The sequence below is a fragment of the Pleuronectes platessa genome, chromosome 7, assembly GCF_947347685.1.
Source record: "Pleuronectes platessa chromosome 7, fPlePla1.1, whole genome shotgun sequence".
Lineage (NCBI taxonomy): Eukaryota > Metazoa > Chordata > Actinopteri > Pleuronectiformes > Pleuronectidae > Pleuronectes > Pleuronectes platessa.
In genome coordinates, this window is record NC_070632.1 from 16,170,919 (window position 1) to 16,194,269 (window position 23,351).

The 23,351-nt window shown below is 40.8% G+C and overlaps 3 protein-coding genes across 4 annotated transcripts; 1 reads left to right on the plus strand and 2 right to left on the minus strand.

Annotated features, from left to right (window-relative positions):
- Nucleotides 1–359: 359 nt before the first annotated feature.
- On the plus strand, nucleotides 360–5,708 carry LOC128444440 (aromatase). Of its 2 annotated transcripts, XM_053426937.1 has the most exons (11): nucleotides 360–587; nucleotides 678–926; nucleotides 1,434–1,590; nucleotides 2,198–2,348; nucleotides 2,441–2,595; nucleotides 3,049–3,225; nucleotides 3,316–3,430; nucleotides 3,519–3,633; nucleotides 3,733–3,895; nucleotides 3,974–4,215; nucleotides 4,635–5,708. In XM_053426937.1, exons 3-11 carry the CDS (start codon nucleotides 1,455–1,457, stop codon nucleotides 4,905–4,907), a joined length of 1,527 nt encoding a protein of 508 aa, XP_053282912.1. In that variant the 5' UTR covers nucleotides 360–587; nucleotides 678–926; nucleotides 1,434–1,454; the 3' UTR covers nucleotides 4,908–5,708. The 2 variants fall into 2 exon arrangements, with proteins under 2 accessions (XP_053282912.1, XP_053282911.1); XM_053426936.1 differs by having other exon boundaries at nucleotides 3,049–3,430.
- Nucleotides 5,297–17,208, minus strand: ap4e1 (adaptor related protein complex 4 subunit epsilon 1). The gene is made up of 22 exons (XM_053426913.1): nucleotides 17,155–17,208; nucleotides 16,901–17,063; nucleotides 15,373–15,444; nucleotides 15,127–15,250; nucleotides 14,849–14,922; nucleotides 14,642–14,763; nucleotides 14,368–14,527; nucleotides 14,116–14,282; nucleotides 13,703–13,776; nucleotides 13,487–13,609; nucleotides 13,275–13,384; nucleotides 13,043–13,186; nucleotides 12,472–12,580; nucleotides 12,240–12,358; nucleotides 11,044–11,346; nucleotides 10,352–10,463; nucleotides 10,124–10,262; nucleotides 9,792–10,035; nucleotides 8,783–9,337; nucleotides 8,510–8,700; nucleotides 7,825–7,985; nucleotides 5,297–7,500 (listed from the first exon to the last, which is right to left on the minus strand). The coding sequence occupies exons 1-22, from the start codon at nucleotides 17,187–17,189 to the stop codon at nucleotides 7,340–7,342; spliced, it is 3,462 nt and encodes a 1,153-aa protein (XP_053282888.1). The 5' UTR covers nucleotides 17,190–17,208; the 3' UTR covers nucleotides 5,297–7,339.
- Nucleotides 17,209–17,747: 539 nt separating this feature from the next.
- gnb5a (guanine nucleotide binding protein (G protein), beta 5a) lies at nucleotides 17,748–22,803 on the minus strand. Its single transcript, XM_053426945.1, has 10 exons — nucleotides 22,607–22,803; nucleotides 21,867–22,045; nucleotides 20,793–20,869; nucleotides 20,555–20,687; nucleotides 20,072–20,215; nucleotides 19,895–19,986; nucleotides 19,648–19,696; nucleotides 19,220–19,316; nucleotides 18,925–19,091; nucleotides 17,748–18,840 (listed from the first exon to the last, which is right to left on the minus strand). The coding sequence occupies exons 1-10, from the start codon at nucleotides 22,740–22,742 to the stop codon at nucleotides 18,829–18,831; spliced, it is 1,086 nt and encodes a 361-aa protein (XP_053282920.1). The 5' UTR covers nucleotides 22,743–22,803; the 3' UTR covers nucleotides 17,748–18,828.
- Between the last annotated feature and the right edge of the window lie 548 nt (nucleotides 22,804–23,351).

Consider the following 23,351-nt stretch of genomic DNA (forward strand, 5'->3'; position numbering starts at 1 on the left):
ATTTCCTTTTCATGGAGGGGGTTTTGGTGTTTTTGAATGAACTAAATATCCATTTCCAAATAAATAGTAAAATGTAAAGTGTAAAAATGTATTTAATTTGTGTAAATGTAACTGTAAGATCCCCTATTGGAAAAAAAGTCCTAATTATTCTGGACAACAATGTTTGGAGAAAGTAAGTTTTCCTTCAAATTTGGGATGAAAGCCCCCAAACTAAAGCCCTAAATGTGAGGCTAATATGTTGCCGAACAGAAAACCAGCTATCCAGAGGCACTGAGGCTGAAGGACAGCTCACTATACACACAGATTCTGCACAAACACGTTTTTTTCTCATGTCCGTAAGTATGATTTCATACATTGAAGTGTCACAAACTGTGACTAGCAATTCTACAGGAAATCCTCAAGACTAAGCTTACAAAAAGATAAAGATTTCTCAGCCCCTTGTCTCCTTGTTCCGAGCCGCTGGGTAAATCTCTGCTCTCTTTGTCACAGGTCAGTCTGACCCAGCTAATTAATTTCCCCTTGAAAAGGCTCCACAGCAGATGAATTGGGACGGAGCGGTTTCTTTTATTCCGACAGCTAAATGTGAAGTAAGCCCACCTGCAAATAATGAAAAATGTGAAAAGGCTTCTGTTTTTCTCCTGAATTAAAAAAACACACCTTTTTTGTTCTTGCTGAAGCTTCGAGACGTGAACTGTTATCTGGCCTGTTCCGTGTTGTGCTGTGTCGCTACTTGTAAACCCCCCGAGGAGGCTGCGTCTCTAAGCAACTGGTAAAGTGGAGGCTGAAGCGAGGATTTATAAACACTCGAATCCCACTGTGATTTATTTGGTAGGAGAAAGTTGATCATGTTTAAACCTGATCTGTGAGGCAGTGATGTCTCTTCAAACTGCTCTCTAACCTGTCAGGGGACACAAAGGACAAGAGAAGTAAGTATCACTGATCATTTCATATTCTTTTAGTAAAGAAATTGTTATTACAGTCAATGCTTTTACTCCACCTAGAAGTTTTACTCAATTTGATCAGATATGATTTCGTGCAATGTGTCAAGGTGTTTAGTTTGGGGATGTGACTCAGTGTTGTTCAGAGAGCACAAGGAGGAAATGATTACTTTTATTTTTCCTTAAAAGTTATATACACTATGTAAACTCTTGTACAGGATGTTAGATCATTATGTTACATCATTATAACTATTCTATATTTAGAAAAATGTCAGACCTTGATACAAACCACTGTGTGCTTCCTTGTTAAGCCTCATGCAGGTGTGTTATGGTTTTAGCTTGTATCAGGGCTTTGTTGTATATGGTAACTGGGGGACAGAAGCATTACAAGGGATGAAAAGGAAGGTCGTCCACAGATTCAGCTTCTGGTTTTGTGAGCTGTGCTTGTTGAGGGAGACAGAAGCTGTATGAGCACCGGTCAAACTCCATCTGCAGGCAGACAGACTACTTTCAGAGATGCTGCCGCTGGAGACCCTCACCCCCGGCCCCACGGTGGTGGATACAGTGTCCGGAGTCACCGCTCTTCTGATTCTTCTTCTCCTGCTGCTGCTCTTGACAGCCTGGGGCCGAACAAACCCGTCACACATACCAGGTAGGATGAGATTTTTTTTTCAAAGATTTTTCTTTCAAAGATTTTTCATTATTGTGTCATGCACTTTATGTGATCGGCCTAAAACAGACGCACGAGACACCTTTATGTGTAAGAAGAGCAACTAGATACCAAAGTAGGGGCATCAATAACAACAATTAGAAGATAAATTTAGAAACAAAAGGAGCCAACTTATACATATTTAAAGGAGACATATAATGCCCATTTTACCAAAAGTTGATATGGTTCCTTGGGGTCTTAATGAAATGTCTGTAACATATTTTGGTCAAAATACCAAAAGAATCATTAAAAACAGCACATTTTTACCCTGTCTAAAACAACCCTCCTCAGTTTGACCTGTTTTCAGTGCCTTTTTCCTTTAAAAGCTAATGAGCCAATTAACGTGTAGAAGCACTAAAAAAGCGAAATTTTCATAATATGTCCCCTTTAAGTAAAACAACCATTCCACTTTGAACAGACATTTCATGTAATGTAGATTTTTGATCCATATTTTGTAATTTAACTCCCTTCTGTGGATATTCTTCCAAGGAAAACCTTCTCAATGACCCTGTTATAATGTTTTAATCATCAGCTTTTCGTTTTCTCCCAGGTCCTGCTTTCCTGGCAGGACTCGGCCCTATTCTCTCCTACTCCAGGTTCATCTGGACCGGGATTGGAACGGCGAGCAACTACTACAACAACAAATATGGCAGCATCGTGCGGGTGTGGATCAACGGCGAGGAGACCCTCATTTTAAGCAGGCGAGTCCTTTTCAAATAAAACATCTTTGCACCCACAGTTTATCCAGTGAATCTTGTAATGAGGTCACGTCACAGTCTGGCTTCACTTGCAGGTCGTCAGCAGTGTATCACATTATGAGGAGCCCCCACTACACTGCCAGGTTTGGGAGCAAAAAAGGGCTGCAGTGCATCGGGATGGAAGGGAGAGGCATCATTTTCAACAATGATGTCCCACTCTGGAAAAAATTGAGGACGTACTTTTCTAAAGGTGAGGGATCACTGTAGAGTGTTTGCCTGCCTTAATTCTTATTATATTATATAAATTTAACTTCTTCACCTTATTTTAAAATTTTTATTGTGTCTAATTTAAATGGTATCTTTTATATTTAATTATGTTTTCATGAATCTAGAAGTACTAGTTTTCTTATCATTCTGTATTTAAGAGTTTATATAATTGGATAGTACATCCTTTATATTAACCATCCTAATTTAAGAACACCCATTTATTTCATTCTTTTTTATTCATTAAAACATATTTGATTTTGTTCATTTTAATTACCCTTTTCATAATTTCTTAAATAATGAAAAGTTTTTGAAGCTGTCATGTTCCAAAATATAATATGTAATAAAAATAAATCAAGCTCCTGCAGACTCAAATCGGATAACAGTGGAAACTCTCGCAATTTGAATGATTGTAGTTATTTGTTACGTTTGTAAACAGCCCTGACAGGCCCCACCCTCCAGGGGACCGTGGCGATCTGTGTGAGCTCCACTGCCAAACACCTGGACGGCCTGCAGGACATGACTGACTCCTCCGGCCATGTGGACACTCTCAATCTGCTCCGAGCCATAGTGGTGGACATCTCCAACAGGGTTTTCCTCAGGGTGCCGATCAATGGTCAGCTGCACGTCGTAAATCATGCACTCAAACTGTGTACAGTATTAACTGCCTTCTTGCTCCTGACTGATTTTGTATTCATAATTACAGAGAAGGAGTTGCTGATGAAAATCCAAAACTACTTTGAGACCTGGCAGACGGTTCTAATAAAGCCTGATATATTCTTCAAGATTGGATGGCTCTATAATAAGCATAAGAGAGCAGCGTAACGTTCTCACACTCACCAGTGGAAACACAACATTCGTTTTTTTGTGATGTGTTCAACCTAAACTGTTGCTTTCTTGTGCCACCAGGCAAGAGCTGCAGGATGTGATGGAAAGCCTCCTGGAAATGAAAAGACAGATTATTCATGAAAGTGAGAAGTTGGATGAGGATCTTGACTTTGCAACAGAGCTCATCTTTGCCCAGGTCAGCTCATCTCTCCCTCTCTCCACACTGACTGTGTCATGGAGTCACACTTTGTGTTTGCGGTGTCCGGATCCCCTTCTTTTCTCTGTGTTTTCTCAGAACCAAGGCAAGATCTCTGCAGATAACGTCAGGCAGTGCGTGTTGGAGATGGTGATCGCAGGACCCGATACACTTTCCATCAGCCTCTTCTTCATGCTGATCCTGCTGAAACAGAACCCGGATGTGGAGCTGAGGATAGTGGAGGAGATGAACACTGTCTCCAGTAAGAGCAGTTGACAAATTTCACCATGCGACGGCTAAATATTGAATTATTCCATCACTGCTGCTTTTTCACTTCCAGATGAGAAAGGGGCTGAAAACATTCACAGTCAAAGCTTGAACGTGCTGGAGAGTTTCATCAATGAGTCTTTGAGGTTTCATCCTGTGGTTGATTTCACCATGAGAAAGGCTCTGGAGGATGACGTCATCGAGGGCACTAAAATCAGGAAGGGAACCAACATCATTCTCAACATGGGTCTCATGCACAAGACGCAATTCTTCCCCAAACCCACAGAGTTCAGCCTGTTGAACTTTGACAAAACTGTGAGTTTCACATCTCTCTCTCTCTTATCAACATTAGTAACTGTTGCTGCTATCATTAATAACATCTTTACGTCTATAATTATCACTCTTATTGTTCTCATTATAACAGCTAGTCTGTCAGGGCTGAAACATGATGGTTACACTTCTGTTACACACTGAGTCTGGTTCTGCCAGAGGTTTCTTCTAGTAAGAGAGGGAGTTTTTTCTCTCCACAGTCGCCAGAGTGCTGCTCAACGGGAAACTGTAGGATTTCTCTATGAATTTTAAGGTCTCAACTTTACCATGTAAAGTGCCTCGAGATAATGTATATTCTGATTTGGCGCCATGCAAATACAACAGGTTATTTTTAATTGAAGAAAATGTGGATCGGAAATAACAAACTAAAACACATTTAAGCCTTTACCTCCTCTGTTTGGCAGGTGCCCAGTCGTTTCTTTCAGCCCTTCGGCTGCGGGCCTCGCTCCTGTGTGGGCAAACGCATCTCCATGGTGATGATGAAGGCCATCCTGATCACCCTGTTGTCTCGGTACACAGTGTGTCCTCGTCATGGCTGCACCCTCAGCAGCATCAGGCAGACCAACGACCTGTCACAGCATCCGGTTGACGACGAGCACAGCCTGGCCATGCGCTTCATCCCTCGGACCAAGCATATTGACGACAAAAGTGAAGGAGTTGGGCATGCCGAGCTGTGAATGTGCTCTTAAATACCAGTCCTGTGTATTTCTATATGTTCTTAGATCCTTACATTTATGAGTCACAGCAGATGTTTGATCTACTTTGATCTAACTGAGCCAAATCTCTAAGAAAACATAGGTCATGCTAAAGGAACCTATAATTAATAGAGGTACAAAGTTATATATTCTTTTTAAATTGAAATGTGTTTTTTATATTTTGTCTAAGCTTTCATTTCCGATAATCAAATAAATACTAAAGGTAATTACTGTTCTCCTGAAGCAAATATAATGTATGAGAGAAAAGGCTATAAGAAATTATTATGCACTTTTAATAATATCCTTTTTTTCCTCATGTTCAGCATATTAAAGTCTGTATTGAATGAACAATCATGGACTCAAAGTCAAGGAAGTTTACATGTGTTGAATCTATTCAGAAGTTAGTAGAACATAGTGACAGGCACTAAGAAAAAAGGATTTCCTCTTTCTGTACCACAGGCACAAATCAAACACACCATCATGGCATTAGAACATAAGGCGTTGGGTTAAAGTGGAGATTTACACATGTGTTGTTTTGTCTCAGATCAGGACACGAAAAAGAAAAAGGTCAACTCTCCCTTCAGATTAAATAAAATAAAAAAAGTTTTCAAACTGGAAACCAGATCTGGCACAGCGCAAACCAAACAGTATATGAAGCACACGTTGTTTTTTTTGTGTTTGAAATCAATATAAAATATTTTCTGTAAGAATATAAATCCAATAAATATGTTCTCAATACTGCTTTGATAGAAAAATATAAGAATAAAAAAAAAAAACACTAAAATCCACCTCTCACCGAAACTGACAAACCAGAAATACGATCCTATAAGAAGGGAGCATCTACAAAACATCAGCACAAAGACAAATGGAGAATATGATGATCCTCACTGCTACTTTGAAGACAAAATACACATCACAGATGTAAGAATCAAATGTTACTGCTGCGGTTGGAGGTTAGTGAGGACATAACGTTGTCTTTTAGACAAACAACAATGTAAACATGTATTTGCTTGGAGGAAACTTCAGGTACTGGAACACCTTTTCCTTGACAACAAACTGTAAATATTAGTTTGCTGGCATAATATTTGAAATAGTCCTGACAAGATATTTAAATAGTTCCACTGTGTTTCTCCGAAAAAACCTGATACATAACATCAGTAAATCCAACTTTAGAATTTGTATTCTTTCATTTGAATCTGTATTGCTTGAATATGTGTTGACGAGAAAGTAGAAAATGTGTTAAGTTAATGACAGCAGTGTCATTAAGTCTTTGTCTTCTTTAAATCCAAATAAGCGTTGCTGTCATGCTGTCACTCTTACTATGTGGCATATAGACCCAAGGCACAGATACAAAATCATCAGTTTTCCCTTAAGACATGACAGAAATTTCAAACTTAATATTAATTTCACAATGTTTTGACCATTAAAGGTTTCAAGTCAATTTGGAGCCCTGCCATCATCCTATATGACCCAGTTCAGTCCTGGTATTCACATCCATCCTGAGAGATCCGATCACGAGTGGACAGCGTTAAGTTCCTGGAATTTAAAACGTGTCCGGAATATGTCTCTGGTCACCACTTGTGATTGGATCTCACTTCCCAGCTAAATACCCAAATAAGTACAAATGTCATTTCTGTTCACAGACACCAAATTATGTTGTTTTTACCCAGTCTGAGTTTACAGATGTGCCAATAGGCGACGTTTGTGTGATTGTGTCGGCATGAACGTGAGAGATTTGATCAATTTAAGAAAAGTATCAATCATTATGCAGTGATCAGTGTTGATATTGAGGCGGTGGCCAGAAACTATTCATTGTATGGTCACTGAGAAGCTGAAAAATAGATATGACGTAACAAAACTGCAGCGGGTCAGAGACGTCAGCTGAGTAAGCAGTCGTTTGATGCGGCCCGGGACACATTTGCGTTCACACGGTGAAAAGAATGTGGCCACATGTGTCCCAGACCATCTCCTAATGTGGTCTTAGTGATCAGAGCTCAGGACACATTCATGACACAATTGGGTGAGTTCAGTCCTGAACTTAGAGCTGACCCCTGGTGATCAGATCACTCAGGGCAGATGTAAACACCAGATCTGAACAGGATTTTAAGACTTTTAAGTATTGTTCTGAAACACATAGGGTTACACAAACTCTCTTAGCCCTGACGTTATTCCCAGTCGCGACTTTCCAACAGTTGAGGTCCTCTTCTAGCAATAAAATTCAACAATCCAAGGACTATCAACACCAAATCTTCCAAAGTAACTCATAGTGGAGGAGATAAACAAATGGTTAACACTGTGATGTAAAGACGACAACATCAGATGTCTCATTCTCTGTTCTGCACCGTGTACGTCTGTGTTCCTCCCTTTGCAGTGGTTGAGTTTCTGGTTGCTCAGTGGCGTGGTGCAGTTGGGGCTCAGTCCCCCTGCAGAGCTCTCTGACAGTGGTAGATCAGGCAGTCGGGCAGGTCAGGCACCGGAGAGCGCAACCACACCGCCAGCAAACCGGCGTGTACACGGCAGTGCATCAGACACGGCTGATCCTTGAGGAGCTGACAAGCGAGAATACCTTCCATCCCTGTGAGCCAAGTGAAAAAATGTTAACGACCAACTTTATAAAATACTAACACATAAAGTGTCTTAGAAAATGCTCTAATTATAAATTGCATTAGTTTGCCTGACAAACCTGTTAACCAGCAATAACCATAAATAACAAAGCATCTTGTTGCGTCCTGATGTTTTGGTGTGGCCTTATTTATGCTGTATATATACTTTTAGATTGTTGTTTCGGTATTTAAAACTATTTATCAACGTGTTTATTACAAATTCCAGCAATGGTTAAAAACTTATAAAGTTGAGATCAATGAGAGAACTGAGTGATAAATGATAAATGTCTTTTCACCTATGACTTCCACGACACCAAGCTGAAGTTTCCTCTTCAGTACATTCAGAGTGGCTGTGAGAGGCTCTTCACCGTCACTGATCAGGGTCAGATTCTGCTTTGTGTCGTGACAGAAGTCGAGCCACATTGTGCCGTACTCCTCTGTGGACACCGTCAAGGGTCTGCAGGAAAGATGAAAGTAAAGTCAGCAACGAATAGTCTCTGAACCTGACTGCGCTCAATAGTCAATCAAAACTCATAGCTAAGCCAACTGAACAATTTAGATCATGGAATCATAATCTCTATTGCAGAAGAATTATAAATTGATAAAATAAAAAAACGTATTGAAGCCTAACCACCAATAAGACCACATTCAAATTTGCTAGAGAAAGATTGTTGAGATCGGCACCAATTAAAAATTCTCAAAAATACCAGTCCCCTAAATACACATAATTAAAAAAATAAATAAAGATCCATGCATGAATACTTGGCAAGTCTGTGATAATGCCCCCGAAACTATCTCAAAATTTGAAAGACCGTGGATCGGTTCCCTGATCCAGATTCACACAGAATATGAATGGGTTATTTCTTGGCCCTTTCCCCATCCTTCAATGTTTTGTGGAAATCAGATCAGCGGTTTTTGCATAATCCTGCTCGTAAACAAGTAACAAACAAACAAACGGGAGAAAACACATAAATGTGTCACCTGATGAAGGAGGTCAGAGGGAGTTTGTATGAGAACTGCAGATTCTGAGGTGTCCCATCACACAGCTGATAAGAAACCATCCCGGCTACTTCAACATGAACCGAAGGCCTCTTCACAGTCAGAGAATACTGGTACACTGTTACACTGTGGCTGCTCACATCCACCTCTGGACTGTCAGACACACAGGATACCTGAAAATAAAATGGCCTTTAATATAAAAGACTGTCAAAGAAATAATAGTCTTCATTCGTCATTTTGAGATCAGTATATCACCTCTAGATGTTCTGAGTGAAGTTCCAGCTGTATCTGTTGAATGGCAGAGGAGTTGCAAATGAAAATGACAAACACTAAGGAATCCTCCTTCTGCACATGACAGGCTGAGAGCTCCAGACTTTGGTTTGTGCACAGAGGAGTGATTTCTGAGTGGCCGTGTTCACAGAGCTCTGCAGGCAGGTGAGAACTGAGACAAGGGTCTTCAGGTCTGTCTGGGTCTTCATGTGGAGCAGGATCAGCAGCTACTAATCCATCATCCTCACTGGGGGAGGGGTTACTTTCCTTCACGTCACTGTCGGCTAACTCAGCTTCGACATCACAGGGGCCATGAGCAGTCGCAGTGAAGCCCTGGGAGAGTTCTAATGTGATTGTGGACGAGGAAACACTCGGCTCTGAGGGGATACTAGAGTCCAGTAGGTCGTCACCCAGCAGATCGTCCACGGTGCTGGGAGAAGAGGAGAGGGGGCTGGGTGTTTGCCCAGTGGCGCTCGAGGAGGAGCCCTGACCTTTGGTTTTTCTTCTGAACCGATTGGGTGTCGGCTCAGGTTTTCCCATCTGTGAGAGGAAAATAAGGTCAGTTAAAACATTGCAATAGCATCAAATTAGCCAAGATGTACAGACCAAGCAGATGCAACGTAAAGCCAAAGTGATGAATCGAAAATGTCCTTATTAATGACTTGTGAGAGAAACTTAATTATCTTTGGATTTTATATTTTTGTTATGATCAAATCACTTCAGCCTCTGAGAAGTTACGAAAAATATATTTTCACTATCTTCTGACATCTTCTGTAACTGCATGATTAATCAAAGAATCAGGAAAGAAATTTGCAGGGTATATCACATGGACTTAACTTATTTAACTTATTTCTGTCCCCTGCTGAAGGTCTAAGAAGCATCAGCTTAATAATGTGAGTTCTTGTAAGGGTGTGGAATACTCCGCTTTGACTTATTAACCTATCTCCATATTGTGTAGCTCTTCCTCAAACAGTCAAAGAATGTAAGCGCTCACCAGACACATCGGGCTTTGGGAGCTCAGTCCGAAAAACAGGGACGAAGCCAGCTGCTGTTTATCTTGTTCGGGATCAGGGGTGGGTGTCGGAGTCTGGCTGTGTGAGCTGTCAGCCCCCGCCTGCTGACTGGGTGACCGGAGGGGACTGGGTACCTCCACCTGGGCTACCTCCTCCACAGATTCCCTCAGGTACCCCTCCCTCCCCCACACACGCTTCACTCCGTCCAACTTCAGAGTTGTAGGGCTGAAGCAAAAATGGAGAACAGGTCAGTGGGAGTTCAAAATAATTAACGAGCACATAATTCAGAGGTATGCACAGTGTGTCCGCATACCCTCCTTTGTGGGAGAGCTCGGTGCTGTCACCCGACAGACCAGAGCTTATGGACAACAGCGTGGGAGACTGTCTGTCAGCGATGCTGCAGGAGGCCATGCTGATGGGCAGGGACAGGCCGTACGGCTCCAGGCTCAACGCTGAGGCAAACAAGTCAGAACAATTCAAAACAAGGCAGTTCACATTGTGCCAAACGTGCAACCATCTGGTCGCATTCAAATGTTTTTACCTTTTGCCTGAGCTAGCTCCTCCTGCCGCTGATGGGGAGGCTTGTATGGAGCGGCGCCAGCAGCCAACGCCTCCGACACGAACCCATCCAGGAACGACAGCGAGGAATCCACCTTGGAAACAAAACATCAACACAACAAGTCTAAACGTCTCCTTCGATCATGAGGAATAGGTTGTTTGGGAAAGTTCTGCAGGATTTCAATCAAACATGTCAAATGTGAGTGTTTGCAAGAACACCACATCTTTATCTTTAACACTTTCTTTTGCCATGACAGAAAGAAATCACAACATTGCATTTGAATGTATTAAAAGTTATTGTTACTCTCTTCCCAGCTGAACGATACTGAATACAGTTGTGTTTCAGACATGCTAAAACAGCTGCACCGAAACGGCTGAATTAATGATCTCTATTATCATGGTTAAATACCTTCATTAATCTAATTGAGTGTGTGTCATGGAGGGCAAGTGGAAGCAGGTTTCTTTTTCCAACCATCACATAATGAGAGTTTACTCTGCCAGGAGAGAGTGCCACAAGAAACCTCAAATGGATGATAATCTGTTGTGGTTGCCAGAGTTAAATCATTTACTGGTGTTTGTGGACATTTAAAATTAAATTAAATGTCTTTGTATTATCATAAAATCCACACAATTAAAAATCATTGTTGTAATTCTGCAGCCCCTCATGTATGCTACCTCTTGAGGCTCGAGGTCAGCGTCTCGGGGTAGCACCCTGGCTCGTAGTTCAGAGTCTTGGCTGAGATGCTGCAGCTCCTGAGCCCTCTGTCTCAGCACTGTGTCCATTGAGCTGATGTATGTTTCCGAAACCTGCTGAGCGACAGCAACACTTGCTCCGCCCTCGCAGAGCTTGGTCATCGCCATGAGGACCCAGCTCTTGGTTTCGCTGCTGGTTTGCTTCATATCCAACAGCCTCTCCAGAAGTCGCAGGACTGTGGCTGGTTCAAGTTCCTCCATCAAGTGAGAGTATTCACCGAGGACCTGATTAGGCCAGAGGGGGCAAAGTCTGAGGGTGGGTTTCACAGGTGAAGAGGAGAACTGCCTTGTGTCTTACAAGTAACATTGTTCCTGCAGGTTTCAACTAACTAAATTTCAGACTTTTTAAGACAATAATGAATGAAATTTAATAAATATGTTAAGAACAACAGATTATCAGGAATATCAGAGACCTAGAATAAATAATTGAAGACAAGAAGAGCCTTGAAGAGAGTAACCCTCAAAACGCCATGTTGTCTCACAAACTACCGATAGAGACAATTCATATTGTTTCTCACAGCCAAGGAACGTCTACAGACATACATTCTGACCAGGGTGTTTGTAGTTATCAGTTGTCAGTTTAAAGAGAATTACAACAAAAAGACACATTACAAACTACACATGCCGCCAAAACACTCTTATTAAAGACGTTTTTAAGTGCAACAGAACCTTCAGTATAAGATCACTGAGCTCTTCTCAACGGGCACTTCTCTCATTCTAAGAGGCATGACTTTTGTCACATTGATCTCTAAACTATTCAAATGATATGCAAGAGGAAATTTGGCATTGAGCTTTACTAATGTTGCTTCTAAATGGGCTTGTCTTAATTTCCTGTAGTTATGATAATCCCGCCCAATTTCAGCTGGAATTAGCTCCGGCCCCCATGACCAAAAAGGATAAATGATATAGATAATGGATGGATAGCTATGCTAACTGGCATTAAATTAAATGTATAATGTATTCATATCTATGCTTTTATTTCAATATTTTTCCTTTTTTGTCTGCAAATTAAGTAATTAGTGGGGTGTGGTCAATCAAATACTGAATTTATTTTCCCTTTTTGCTCTCATTAATATTACATAAGACTTTTGCAAAGTGCTCAATATAACAGCACTCACCCAGCTGATGACTTGGAGGAAGCGCTGTGGCAGCTTGCCAGGTTCTCCTCGCAGCAGGGAGACATAGGAATCCACAGCAAACAGCCTCAGCTTCCTGTCCTCCTCCACACCGTCAAATCCTGGGCCATTAAAGAGACGTTAAGCATTAAAATCCAATCAATATGAGGATCCAATTACTGAACAGCTATGTCACAATTCAGGAACACCGCAGATTAAGTTGTGGTTATCTCACCCTCTGACAGAAGCTTAAGGAAACTGTTTGGGATGTCAGGCTGCATCATGTCTCCGCCCACTGAGAACACTGTGTTCATGGTCTCGATGAACCATTCATTGTCCGGTGCATATGTATAATGTTTATAGGAAATATCAACACAAGTAATAGAAAAAAAACAAGGTATCTTAAAAAATAAATATGTTTGTTATTTAAGAACTGGATTATTGATTTCAATGAAGACCATATTTGCAAGAAAAAGGTAATGGACTTTGGACTGTGTGAAATGTGATGAAGCACCAAACAGGAAGTATACAAATGTAAAGAAATGCAACACCATGATAAAGTTACCTCAAAGTAATAATTAATGATCAGAAACAGGATGTGGATGTACAGACATTCATAATATTATATGAGATGTAGTTGACAGCGATTTAAGTATAATTTGCTTCCTGGATCAGTGAAACTAATACAGCAGGTATTGTGGTTTGTTAATGGATGTTATTTCATTATTTAGAACAATGTATTTCTATAACCATGGTCAATTTTTATAAGGAGTATAAATTTGACACCGAGTATCTCACTGAGAAGGATATTTTTCTGCCAGTTCTGCCACCTTCCCCGTCAGGTCAATAGTAGTGTAGTCATCTGGACTGACGCGCAGAAACTCCAGCATCTTGTCCACAATGACCATGACGTTCTGGGCGTTAGTGATCCGAAAGAGCAACTCCACCGTCTGCAAGATAACACAAGACGCACCAAATCCTGTAACCCCGTAAAGTCTGTAACGCCAAAATCCAAACTAGACCAACTGTTTGTCTCACCTCACGCTTGATGATTAGGTCAGAGTGATCCAGACACTCTATTATGGTCATCTGATGCTGCAGGGCCAGTTTAGGATCCTGTTGGACCACGTAGGTGAGAGCCTTCAAGCCTAAAATAACAGCAGATAAATAAGAGCTTATATGTTAAATCTTGATTCTTGCTGGATGCAAACTAATTGCATTATATATACCTTGTTTTCTTCTAAACTTACCAAGATATTTCAGATTTATCTTCTGTGACAGAACAAAGTTGCCAATGCACTTTGCAGCTTTTTCCAAAAGGTCAGATTTGGGATGAATTGTGTAAACACATTTTACACACTCATATAATATTGCTGGAAGTAAAGAGAGAAGAATGTAAGTGGCTCCTGGAACTAATTAAACGACTGCAAACACATTTATTAGACGTTGCTCTCAATGTGACTCACCGTAGGTAATGTTGTGGTTCATCTCTGCTCTTTGTAAAGACTCATCGAGGATTTCATACATGATCTCACTGGCGCTGTGAACAAAGAGCAGACAGAATTTATTATCAGAGCAAAAACACACAAAAGAAATAAGTATTAATTACCCAGCATTCCCCACAGAGTTAATTAGATCTATGGCAGTAACATGTGCACAAAGGTGACTCTCACGCACAACTGATTCTCAGTGACAGGTACACAGACGAAAGAATGAAAGAACTGCTTTGATGCTGCAGCTGAAATTATGAGGTCTGACTGTCTGCGTGGATGGTAAAAATGTGTGAAAAAATGTCAGTTCATGATTAAATTCTGGTGGGACAAATTAGAAAATGGTGGACTGCCTCAGTCTAGATATTAAATGAAAAACACTGACTTACTTCTGATCATTTTTTCCAAGTAGGGACAATATTCTGAGAAGCTGGATTTGAAGCCACGGAGCAGGAACACTGTGATAATTAAAATCTATAGGCAGCTTTCCTCCCACCACCTGCTTTAATATGGTGACAAAACTCGCTGTCAAGTCCTTGTAACCGTCTGGATTCTCCTGAAACAACAAAAAGTACGTCACATGAGAAGACTGCATGATGTCTGTGTAATGTTGTTGTTTTTTTAAGAGAAAATCAAACTACCTGGATCAACTGTAAGTAGATGTGCAGTGAAGCTGTCATCACACCGGGATCCTTGTCGCACAGAGCTTTGCGAAACTTGTTGTGGATGTGTTGAACTTGATTCGGTGCTATTAGGTAGAATTTGTAAAGTGCCAGCACCGCTTTTCGTCGAATGATTTCTCTACAAATATGTTATGAGAAATGGTTAGAAATCATATTATTCAAGCAAATATTTAATTTACCATACAAATAAACAAGTAAGTAATTGAACTGGAAGTCAATAATGATTTCTTACTTTGGGTGATTGAGTTTCTCCTCCACCAGAGGAAGGATTGCAGGTATCATATCTTTGGGAAACATTTGGCTGACGACAGTAAGAGCCATGCACACTTCAATAAGGTTTGTGCTCTGGAGGTCCTGCAAACCGAAAATATATCATCATCATAATCTCCTATTCCTGCTCAGACTCAAGATGAAGAATGCTGTAAAAACTCACACCCACCTTTAATACAGTGTTCACAAGAAGAAGCAGCAGCTCATGATTTTCATTCAGAAACAAGGACACAGCGAGGTAACCTGCAAAATATACTACTTTTGACTGTGGCAGCGGAGGAAGATTCAGTGGAGGTTTTTTTCTTAATATTTGGATCAATAAAGTTGTGTGATGGAACATGAAGAAAGCTGATCGTGTTGTTTGTGAGACTGAGTGAGTAAAGCAGATCGATGGGTAACGATTCTAAGCAATGACTAAGCTTTTCAGCTTAATACAGACAAACATACCGACTCTTTTCTCCAGAGCAGTCCCTTGCTGAGCCAGTTTGATGGCATGAATGTAGCTGAAAGAAGCTTCATAACCCAGACTTTCACAGTAGATCGCTCTCACCATCAGCTCCTTCATCTGCCTCTGAATCACAATATGACACAAGGAAGAAGTAAACACATAAATAGTTTCAGGCCTCATTTGATTGATTTGAATGATCTAGTTCCTTGTAGAAAAACCAAACAGGAAAATCAGAAGAACCGTACCATGGTGGTGTTGGGGGAGGACACCTGTTCTTTGATAGACACTAGTTCACGCTGGATAAGTTTCTCCTCCTCCTGAACGAGAGAAACACACAACACACAAGGTTGTTAGAACTAATGTCTTAAGAAAAACTGAGCATGTTAGGTTATAGAAACTTTCTTCAGGTTGTTAACATATCAGGATTTTACTGGAAAAGCCCATGGCGCCCTTTCAGAATATCTCCATTTTTTCCTAAAAACAGAGCAAGTGCTAAATGTGAAATAACCACTGTTGCAATTCAGACTGTACCACACTAAGGCACTTTTGTCAAATTTTAACAACTTTTTCACATGTTACTTCCTCACCAGTCAACTGGGAACAAACAGTGGATGTTTTATCACACCAACAAACTGACAAAGTACAATTCTGCCATCTAGTGAATCATCTTTAAACTTCTTTTTACTGCCCACTTTCTCACGTCAAATAGCAGGTGCTGTAATATATTTACAATGAGTCACGACTAATTTGTACTCGTGAAATTATCATTTCACAGCTTGTGGTTGTACCACACGTTATGTCAATACAGTGATGTGGTTCGTCATTTGTGACAAAACGGTCAGGCCAGCAGCACTTTGGAAATTGATCAACATCTTACGGTAAAAGCCCTTTGAGTGGGGGTCACCATGAACAAGAGTGATGTGAAATATGTGCGTCACCTCCTCTCAAGGATAAAATATATGTACTTGATATAATCAAGTTTTTAGTGCCATAATGAAAAAGTAGCCAGCTTTGCCTTTAATTCTCTCAGTAATTCTACTGTAAAATCCTCTAAAACGTGGCACAAAGACAGTGGGGGGGGGGGGGGGGGGGGGGGGTGGTCACTATGAACAAGAGTGAGGTGAAATTTAATTGTCACCTCTTAAGGAATTCTTTGAAATAGTTATTGATAAGAGCGAGTTTTGAATGCCATAATGAAAATTGAGCTGACTTTCCCATTCATTTTCTCAAAATTCTCAAAGTAAAATCACTTGAAACTTGACACACAGAAAGTGGGAGACACCACGAACAAGAGTGAGGTGAAACATCTCTGTCACCTCTGTATAATATTCCATTTCACATTCATTGTTAAAACGTTTTGTGTAAACAGATACAGTTTGTACATGTGTTATAAAAGTTATAGAAATAATGTATGCATGTAAACGTTTTATAGCTATCATTTGTGCATTTGTACACATTTATAGTTTTTTTGTGTGTGTGTGTGTGTTTAATACAAGTTTGTGCCAGAATATGTTCAGAGAGGCTGTTGACAGTTTGACTCGTAATGACGTGGATGTCTGAGCTTTATAAAACAAACCAATCACTTGTTACTTCAGCTGAACAGCCTCTTGGTAACAACAGCAGAAACTAAGAGCTCAGATATCTCCTGGATATTTACAGACCATAAACACACCTTCTGCAGTTAGCATGGTCGGGTTAGCCAAAGCGTTTGATCAGAAGCTGTCAGAGACTCGTGTTCCTCCTCTGAGCTGCAGCTGTCAATAACACACTCACATGTTTGGACGTCAGCTCGGTGATTCCCCTGATGAGGTTTCCCAGTTTGGAGGAGGAGGAGAGTTTAGCAGATCCAGGCTGAGAGTCCAGAGACAGGAGGCTGGGCAGAGCTGTCAGGGTCTTCTCCACAACGTCGCTCATCTTGGCAGCGGGTTTGTTCGTCCTACAACACAACCATCAAATCACCTCTTTATCCCGGGGACTCGCTCCCACATAGAGACACTCACTGTCGGCTGTGACGCCTTTAAACAGACCAGGAGAGAGGAGCGCTACGCCGACTGTCCGCCATTGTTTTGATTCAGCAGTGCAGCCAAGGCTTGTTCACGACGTCACTTCCGCCTGAATTTGAAAAACTTTATTAAAAAGCCTAAACACAAACCTAAAGGTAAAATACACAATATGTTAAATATATAATACTGAGAATGAGTCCCTTGTTGAACTTTACACTAAACTACAATAAACTCAACGTAATAATAAAATAAAAATATTTACAGTAAATATGAAATTACAGCCATTAGACATGACAAGGAGGAGTACATTAAACACACACACACAGACAAACACTCACTCAGGCACACGCGCGTACACACGCGCGCACGCAAAACACACACACACACACACACACACACACACACACACACACACACACACAGATGTCCATGTGCTTTCTTACAATAGCATGTGATTTACCAAAGAAGTATAGAAAATAATAAAGAAAGAAAGAAGTTGCAGAATTGATTATACAATGTAAGTATAAGATAAGGTATAAAACAAAAATTAGACACATTGTTATGATATTCAAAACTCAGTTTATTATGTTTGTAATATTTTGATAAACAGTCCCTTTTATAACTGTACACTTAACTACAATAAATAATTACAGTAAATATGAAATTACAGCCATTTGACAACTGCATGAAAAGGAGGAGTGGATTCTAATATATATATATACATATATTGGTATTTAGATATCTACTGGGGGACCACAGGTTCAGAGGTTGAGGGTGTTTGCAGTGACTGAATGTGCACATGGAGCAGTAGTGAGCGGCTTCCACAGCAGGAAGGGGTAAGCCGCACCTTTAAGATCACCAGGATGAATGAAAATAAAAACAACTATCATAAGTTTACCTTAAAATGCGCTTTCTTACAATAGATCAATATTGGCACGTCAGTTACTGTAAAGAAAACAGAAGTTGGAGAATGATGCAGGAATTTGCTCTCCATCCCCATCTTTGAAAAACTACATATTAGCATTTATGGTCATAATATTTGATGCCACTGCTCACTGATATGGAATGTTATTTTGAATTGCTGCAGACAAAGTTATAGTGTCTTACTTCAAGTCAATCTTCACTACTATCCTAGATTTTCCAATATTTCCCATTTGCAAAGAAACCACATATTCCCTACCTCTCACTATGACTACGACTGATGGCTGAAGCTCTGAGGGCTTCATATAAACCTTACTGCTTCTCCTGCAGATGTCATTTTGCTTCCTCCCGTCTCATTTTCTTTCACAGATTGCATTCCAATTTTTTTGGTGCAAAAAACAAATAAATAAACATGTTATTGTGGTAACATACATTACATCACTTTATTGTGCCACTTCTATCCTAGACTGATGCTAGTCACTACCAATTATAGTTTCTACAATATACATTTTACATCTCGAGTTGTTGTAACCATAAGTATTTCTGTGCAATTTTCTTTCAATCATACTGTTATACAAGCTTGCCGTTTGGTTTAATTAGTCTCTGAAATATGTAAATCTACCATGGCCAGGAGACTGGAGTATATACAATGCTATTAATATGCTCTATGTACAACCAAGATGGAGTCTCTATCTCTGTGATTGTACTCTAGCAAACAGAAACATTGGTGTGTCTTCAGTAGGTCTGTGTACCACTTATTCCTCTGTGTCTTCATCCTTAAGCCCAGATCTTGAGAAAGACAAACAGTGAGTCATTAGAGGATTTCAGACTGAAAAGCTTTCAAATCAGACGATAACAACAGACATCTCATACCCTCAGAGTGTGGTCCCAGGAACCTGTGGAGAAGGCAGTCCCATCAGGGGACACTCGCAGCGTACTGACACGGTTCTCATGTCCGAACAGAATTGAAACCCGTGTTCCTTTGAGAACATCCCAAACATTTATGGTGTAGTCATTGTAGCCGGCAAACAGTAGTCGGCCTGTAAACACACACACACACAAATGTATAAAACACCAAGTAAAAAGCAATATGTTTAACCTCTGGGGGATCTGTACTGAACTTAGATTTTCAGAGTAGCTCTGAAAGTAAAATGAGCACATATCTTACCACTGAGAGAGAAATCAACACTGGAGACCCCGAATATGATGCTCTCTTTGGAATAGATGGCCACTTCTCTGTCTGCCCTCAAGTCATACAGGCGGCACTGGAACAGAAGTCAGTGTTTTAAATACTTAGATCATCAGGAGCAGTTTGTTAAGTAAATAACAGGAGTCTGTCCAGTGGACAATCTAGGAACAGTTCTACAGTTTGGGAAATGATATGCTTAATTTCTTAGAGTTTACCTGCTTTGATTTTTCCACAAGGCAGTTTCCAGTCTTTATGCTAGGCTAAGCTAACCAGCTGCTGGCTGTAGCGTCATGCTTACTGTACAGACATTAGAGTGATATGGATTTTCTCAACCTACTCGTCAAGGAAATTAATAAACATTCCCCCAAAATGTGGAATTATTCAGTAAATAATATCAGTATACGTACTGTAGCATCGTCTGAGCCAGAGGCAAATGCATCTCCACTGGGATAATATCTATAAAAAAACATAGTCAGGGAAAAAATTAGTCCCTTAAAGCCTTGATTTCAATATATCTGATATGTAGAGAAATCAAGTTATAGAATGAAAAAGACACTGAAGTTAAGAGTAAATGGGCAAAAAATACACAGAATCTTTTTCATCATTCTTCAACAAAAAAGTCCTTCAGAATAATAAGAAATAATAATCACATACCGCACACTGTTTATGTCGGATTCATGAGTTTCAAAGGACTGAATACACTGTCCTGAGCGCATGTCCCACACATTGGCCTTCTTATCACAACCCTGCAGTGACAGAAATCATGAAGAATGTGACAAATCGATTCAATTATGTTCAAGTTGACAAAGCGCAGAGGATTTGTGTCCTCACCCCTGAAACGAATGTGTTTCCTGTCTCGGAGGGAGCCAGGTCCAGACAGAGCACGTCTGCTGCGTGTCCATGGAAACTCTGCAGCAGCTGCCCGCTCTCAACATCCCATAATGCACACGTTCCATCACCGCTGGACGTCAGGATCTTTAACGCAAGAAGACGATGAAGAGGAAGTTCAGTGAAAAGGCAATGGGGGCAAACGCACAGCTATACATGGTCTTTGCTGTGTGAAGCATCATGTGACCAGGACATTAAACCAGGAGCCACTGGCTGCTGTGAATTATTAACAAAGTATGAGGCCCCTTCTGCTCGCATATGGACAGCAGTGATTTCTGATTAATAATGAGAGAGAAGAAGTCACAACTAGAAAACCAGCTGTGTCTTCTTCTTGGAACCAGAAAAACTAAATATGTGTTTTCCTGTTTTTCTTTAGCGATCTGTGTGATTATTGATGGATTCACTGTGTTTTGGGGATAGTCTCACCTGCATATCTGAGTTGGTGAAGCTACAGGCAGAAAGGTAGTTTGTGTGCATGGCCACTGACTTCTTCTTCGCAGCCAAGTTCTCATTCTTGTCCAGCGACAGGGGATACACAGAGCATTTGTTGTCCAGGCCACTGTGACACAAAAACAACCCCAATTAAAAAAAAGAAGAACCCCACAGAAAAACGAAAATATGACGCACCACCTTTATATGGTACATTGGTGGTTAAGATACTCACCCACAGGCTACAGCGCACCCAGAGGGAGCGTAGGCGCAGGCCATCACCCAGGTGCAAGGCATTGTCACAGCGTGCTCCTGATAAAACACCAGAAGACAAAGCTGCATGAGCCGCACTGGATCAATCAGATTCGGTAGGCATAATCAGAGCGGAGAGTTCAAAGCTGCTGGACCACAGAGGTGATACTGTTTGTCCAGAAAAACGAATAAAAGGAATGGGATGGAAATACATTTCAGGACATTGTTTTGGTAGAATCTCCCCCCTCTTCGCGATAAGAAGCAAACCCTTTGTGCAGCTTTTCTATCCCTTATAGCAGTCGCTGTAGATATATATATATCAGAAATTCTCAGTGATATCATGGCTCCTTATCAAGTTAATTTTGCGGCATGATACTGGAGCCGGTGAAAATCTCAATGAAAAGGTTAAACTGAAGAATTTATTGCAGAAAAATTGTTAACCTTGTATCTTGGATTTTATGAACACATTATATTGACCACTCCTACTTAACAATCTAAATCTAACATATATTTTTGCTTTCATTGTGTCTAATTTCTGTTGTCTTTCCATGTTTTAATATAATTATACTAACATCAGATTTTACTGTATACAACCCGACTTGGATCTCTGTTACTCAATTTTTTTTTCTTTCTAATTTTGAATTCGTTTTTGCTCTTGTTTTGGTAAACACCAATTACTAAACTCTGATTATTGTCCTTTCTGAGCTGATGAGGGATCATAAACACTGGCTTACAAAAAAGGGCAAAAAAGGGCGAACCCTAACCCTTAGAATGGTTCCTTTATATTTAATTACTTTATATTATCATCGGGAGCGGGTCCGCTCTATGGAGGCAGCCATGTTTTTTTTACAGTACACCTTTTTGAGTTTTATGACAACTGAAGCCTGCCACAGGTTCTCCTTCATGTTTGAAAGGGGAGGGTGAGTTGAGAGGTATTCAGCTGCAAAATGCAACTTCACCACTAGATGTCACTAAATTTAACATACAGCACCTTTAACATGCATCTGATTATTTTCAGTTAGAAATAAAATATCTGTATACTGAGAACAGCTGTTACCTTGTTGGTGGTGAAAGCATCCCATACTATCACTTTTCCATCCTGTGAGGAGCTGACGATCCTCCTCTTGTCCTTACACCAGTCCATACACAGAACTTTGTTGCCGTGGCCCTTCAGAGTTCTCCGGGTCTTCATGACAAACTGACCCAGTCCCTCCACCTTCTCTGCCACCTGGTGTACTGCACAAAAAACACACACACACACACACACACACACACACACACACACACACACACACACACACGCACACACACACACACACACACAATGATCATCACATTAACCCTTCTCCTGTATATGCACCCTCCATTAATATTGCTGGTAGCAGTGGGGATTAAACTACAGCAGGCCTTCACTCTGTGGAGGGATTATTATCTTGTCCTCAAATAGCTTTTATGAGCATCTCATAAGAAACACATCCCCAGGAGCCTGTTTCTAATGTCCTCAACATCACACACAGGTGAGACACATCGGACAGAACCACTAGATGGAGGAAGCTGGGACGGAGGCGCTGGACTGTGAAATCAGGAGGCAAACAAACATCCTGTCAGATGTGAAGAAGCGTCAGGCCACTAGGATCAATAATCAGCTTCGGCAAACGCCCTCCCCCTTGAAATGCAGCGAGGGGTAAACCCCAGAATAAACACGCGCGGGTATTTTGGTGCCGTATTTTAGTGCGATCGGTCCCGGTGCGAGACGCAGGGGTGAACCGAGGCCCCTCCATTTTCAGCGGGACTCACGCTCGACGTCGTGCAGCTTCGCCCGTTCATCTTCCAGCTTCGACTTCAGCGTGTCCGACTCCGTCTTGAGGTTGGTTAGGGTCTCGCTCAGATGTACCTCCTGTGTCGCCATTTCAGGGATCAGAGGGGATCTCATAAATTTCCTTTGTGCAGGGCAGCGGTGCAGGCGGCGAAAAGGCTTAAAGCGCAGCTAACAGCTGATGCTGCTGTCATGACGTCACGGGGAGAAGATGCTCCTCTTCCAGGGAGGAGGCGGAGAGAGGAGGAGAGATGAGGAGGAGGGTCCTGTATCCCGGTGATGCTGCATCCTGAGCAGCAGCATTAGCAGCTTCACTCTACCATGCAACTAAATAATGTATTTTTAATCTGAAAACACAACACAACTGTTTCCCCCTCTGCACTGTGAACATTCACACACTGACACAGGCCCTTACATTTTGACATATAATACCATGTTTTACTGTGGATGTAATTATTCTTTTTAACATATAAAGGCTAACCTGCATTTACAGGAAGGCTGTCATGTTTTTATGTTTTATAATAATCTATAATCTTATACTGTCTAATTTTGGCCTATCTTCCTTGTTCATATTTACATTTTTATATTACTTTTTTAACATGACTGTGTGCTGCGGGAATTTTTATTCAGTAAAACACCATTATCATTTAAAATCTATGTTACAGGAAATACATTTTTATATTAATTTATTTAAAAGAATTATGTTATCCTTTGTTGTGAGCAAAT

What these genes read in the sequence shown, in the direction of transcription:
- gnb5a (XM_053426945.1), bottom strand. Translation starts at nt 22,742, where the DNA reads ATGAGATCCCCTCTGATCCCTGAAATGGCGACACAGGAGGTACATCTG. An exon ending in GAAACACATTCGTTTCAGGG is followed by an intron (nt 19,987 to 20,071) that starts GTGAGGACACAA and finishes CTGTCACTGCAG; the next exon opens with GGTTGTGATAAGAAGGCCAA. An exon ending in TCCGACATAAACAGTGTGCG is followed by an intron (nt 19,697 to 19,894) that starts GTATGTGATTAT and finishes GTTTTTTTATAG; the next exon opens with ATATTATCCCAGTGGAGATG.
- ap4e1 (XM_053426913.1), bottom strand. Translation starts at nt 17,189, where the DNA reads ATGGCGGACAGTCGGCGTAGCGCTCCTCTCTCCTG. An exon ending in TCTACTTACAGTTGATCCAG is followed by an intron (nt 14,283 to 14,367) that starts GTAGTTTGATTT and finishes TTGTTGTTTCAG; the next exon opens with GAGAATCCAGACGGTTACAA. An exon ending in TCCTCCAAGTCATCAGCTGG is followed by an intron (nt 11,347 to 12,239) that starts GTGAGTGCTGTT and finishes TGGCCTAATCAG; the next exon opens with GTCCTCGGTGAATACTCTCA.
- LOC128444440 (XM_053426936.1), top strand. Translation starts at nt 1,455, where the DNA reads ATGCTGCCGCTGGAGACCCTCACCCCCGGCCCCACGGTGGTGGATACA. An exon ending in GAGACCCTCATTTTAAGCAG is followed by an intron (nt 2,349 to 2,440) that starts GCGAGTCCTTTT and finishes CTTCACTTGCAG; the next exon opens with GTCGTCAGCAGTGTATCACA. An exon ending in GGAGATGAACACTGTCTCCA is followed by an intron (nt 3,896 to 3,973) that starts GTAAGAGCAGTT and finishes TTTCACTTCCAG; the next exon opens with ATGAGAAAGGGGCTGAAAAC.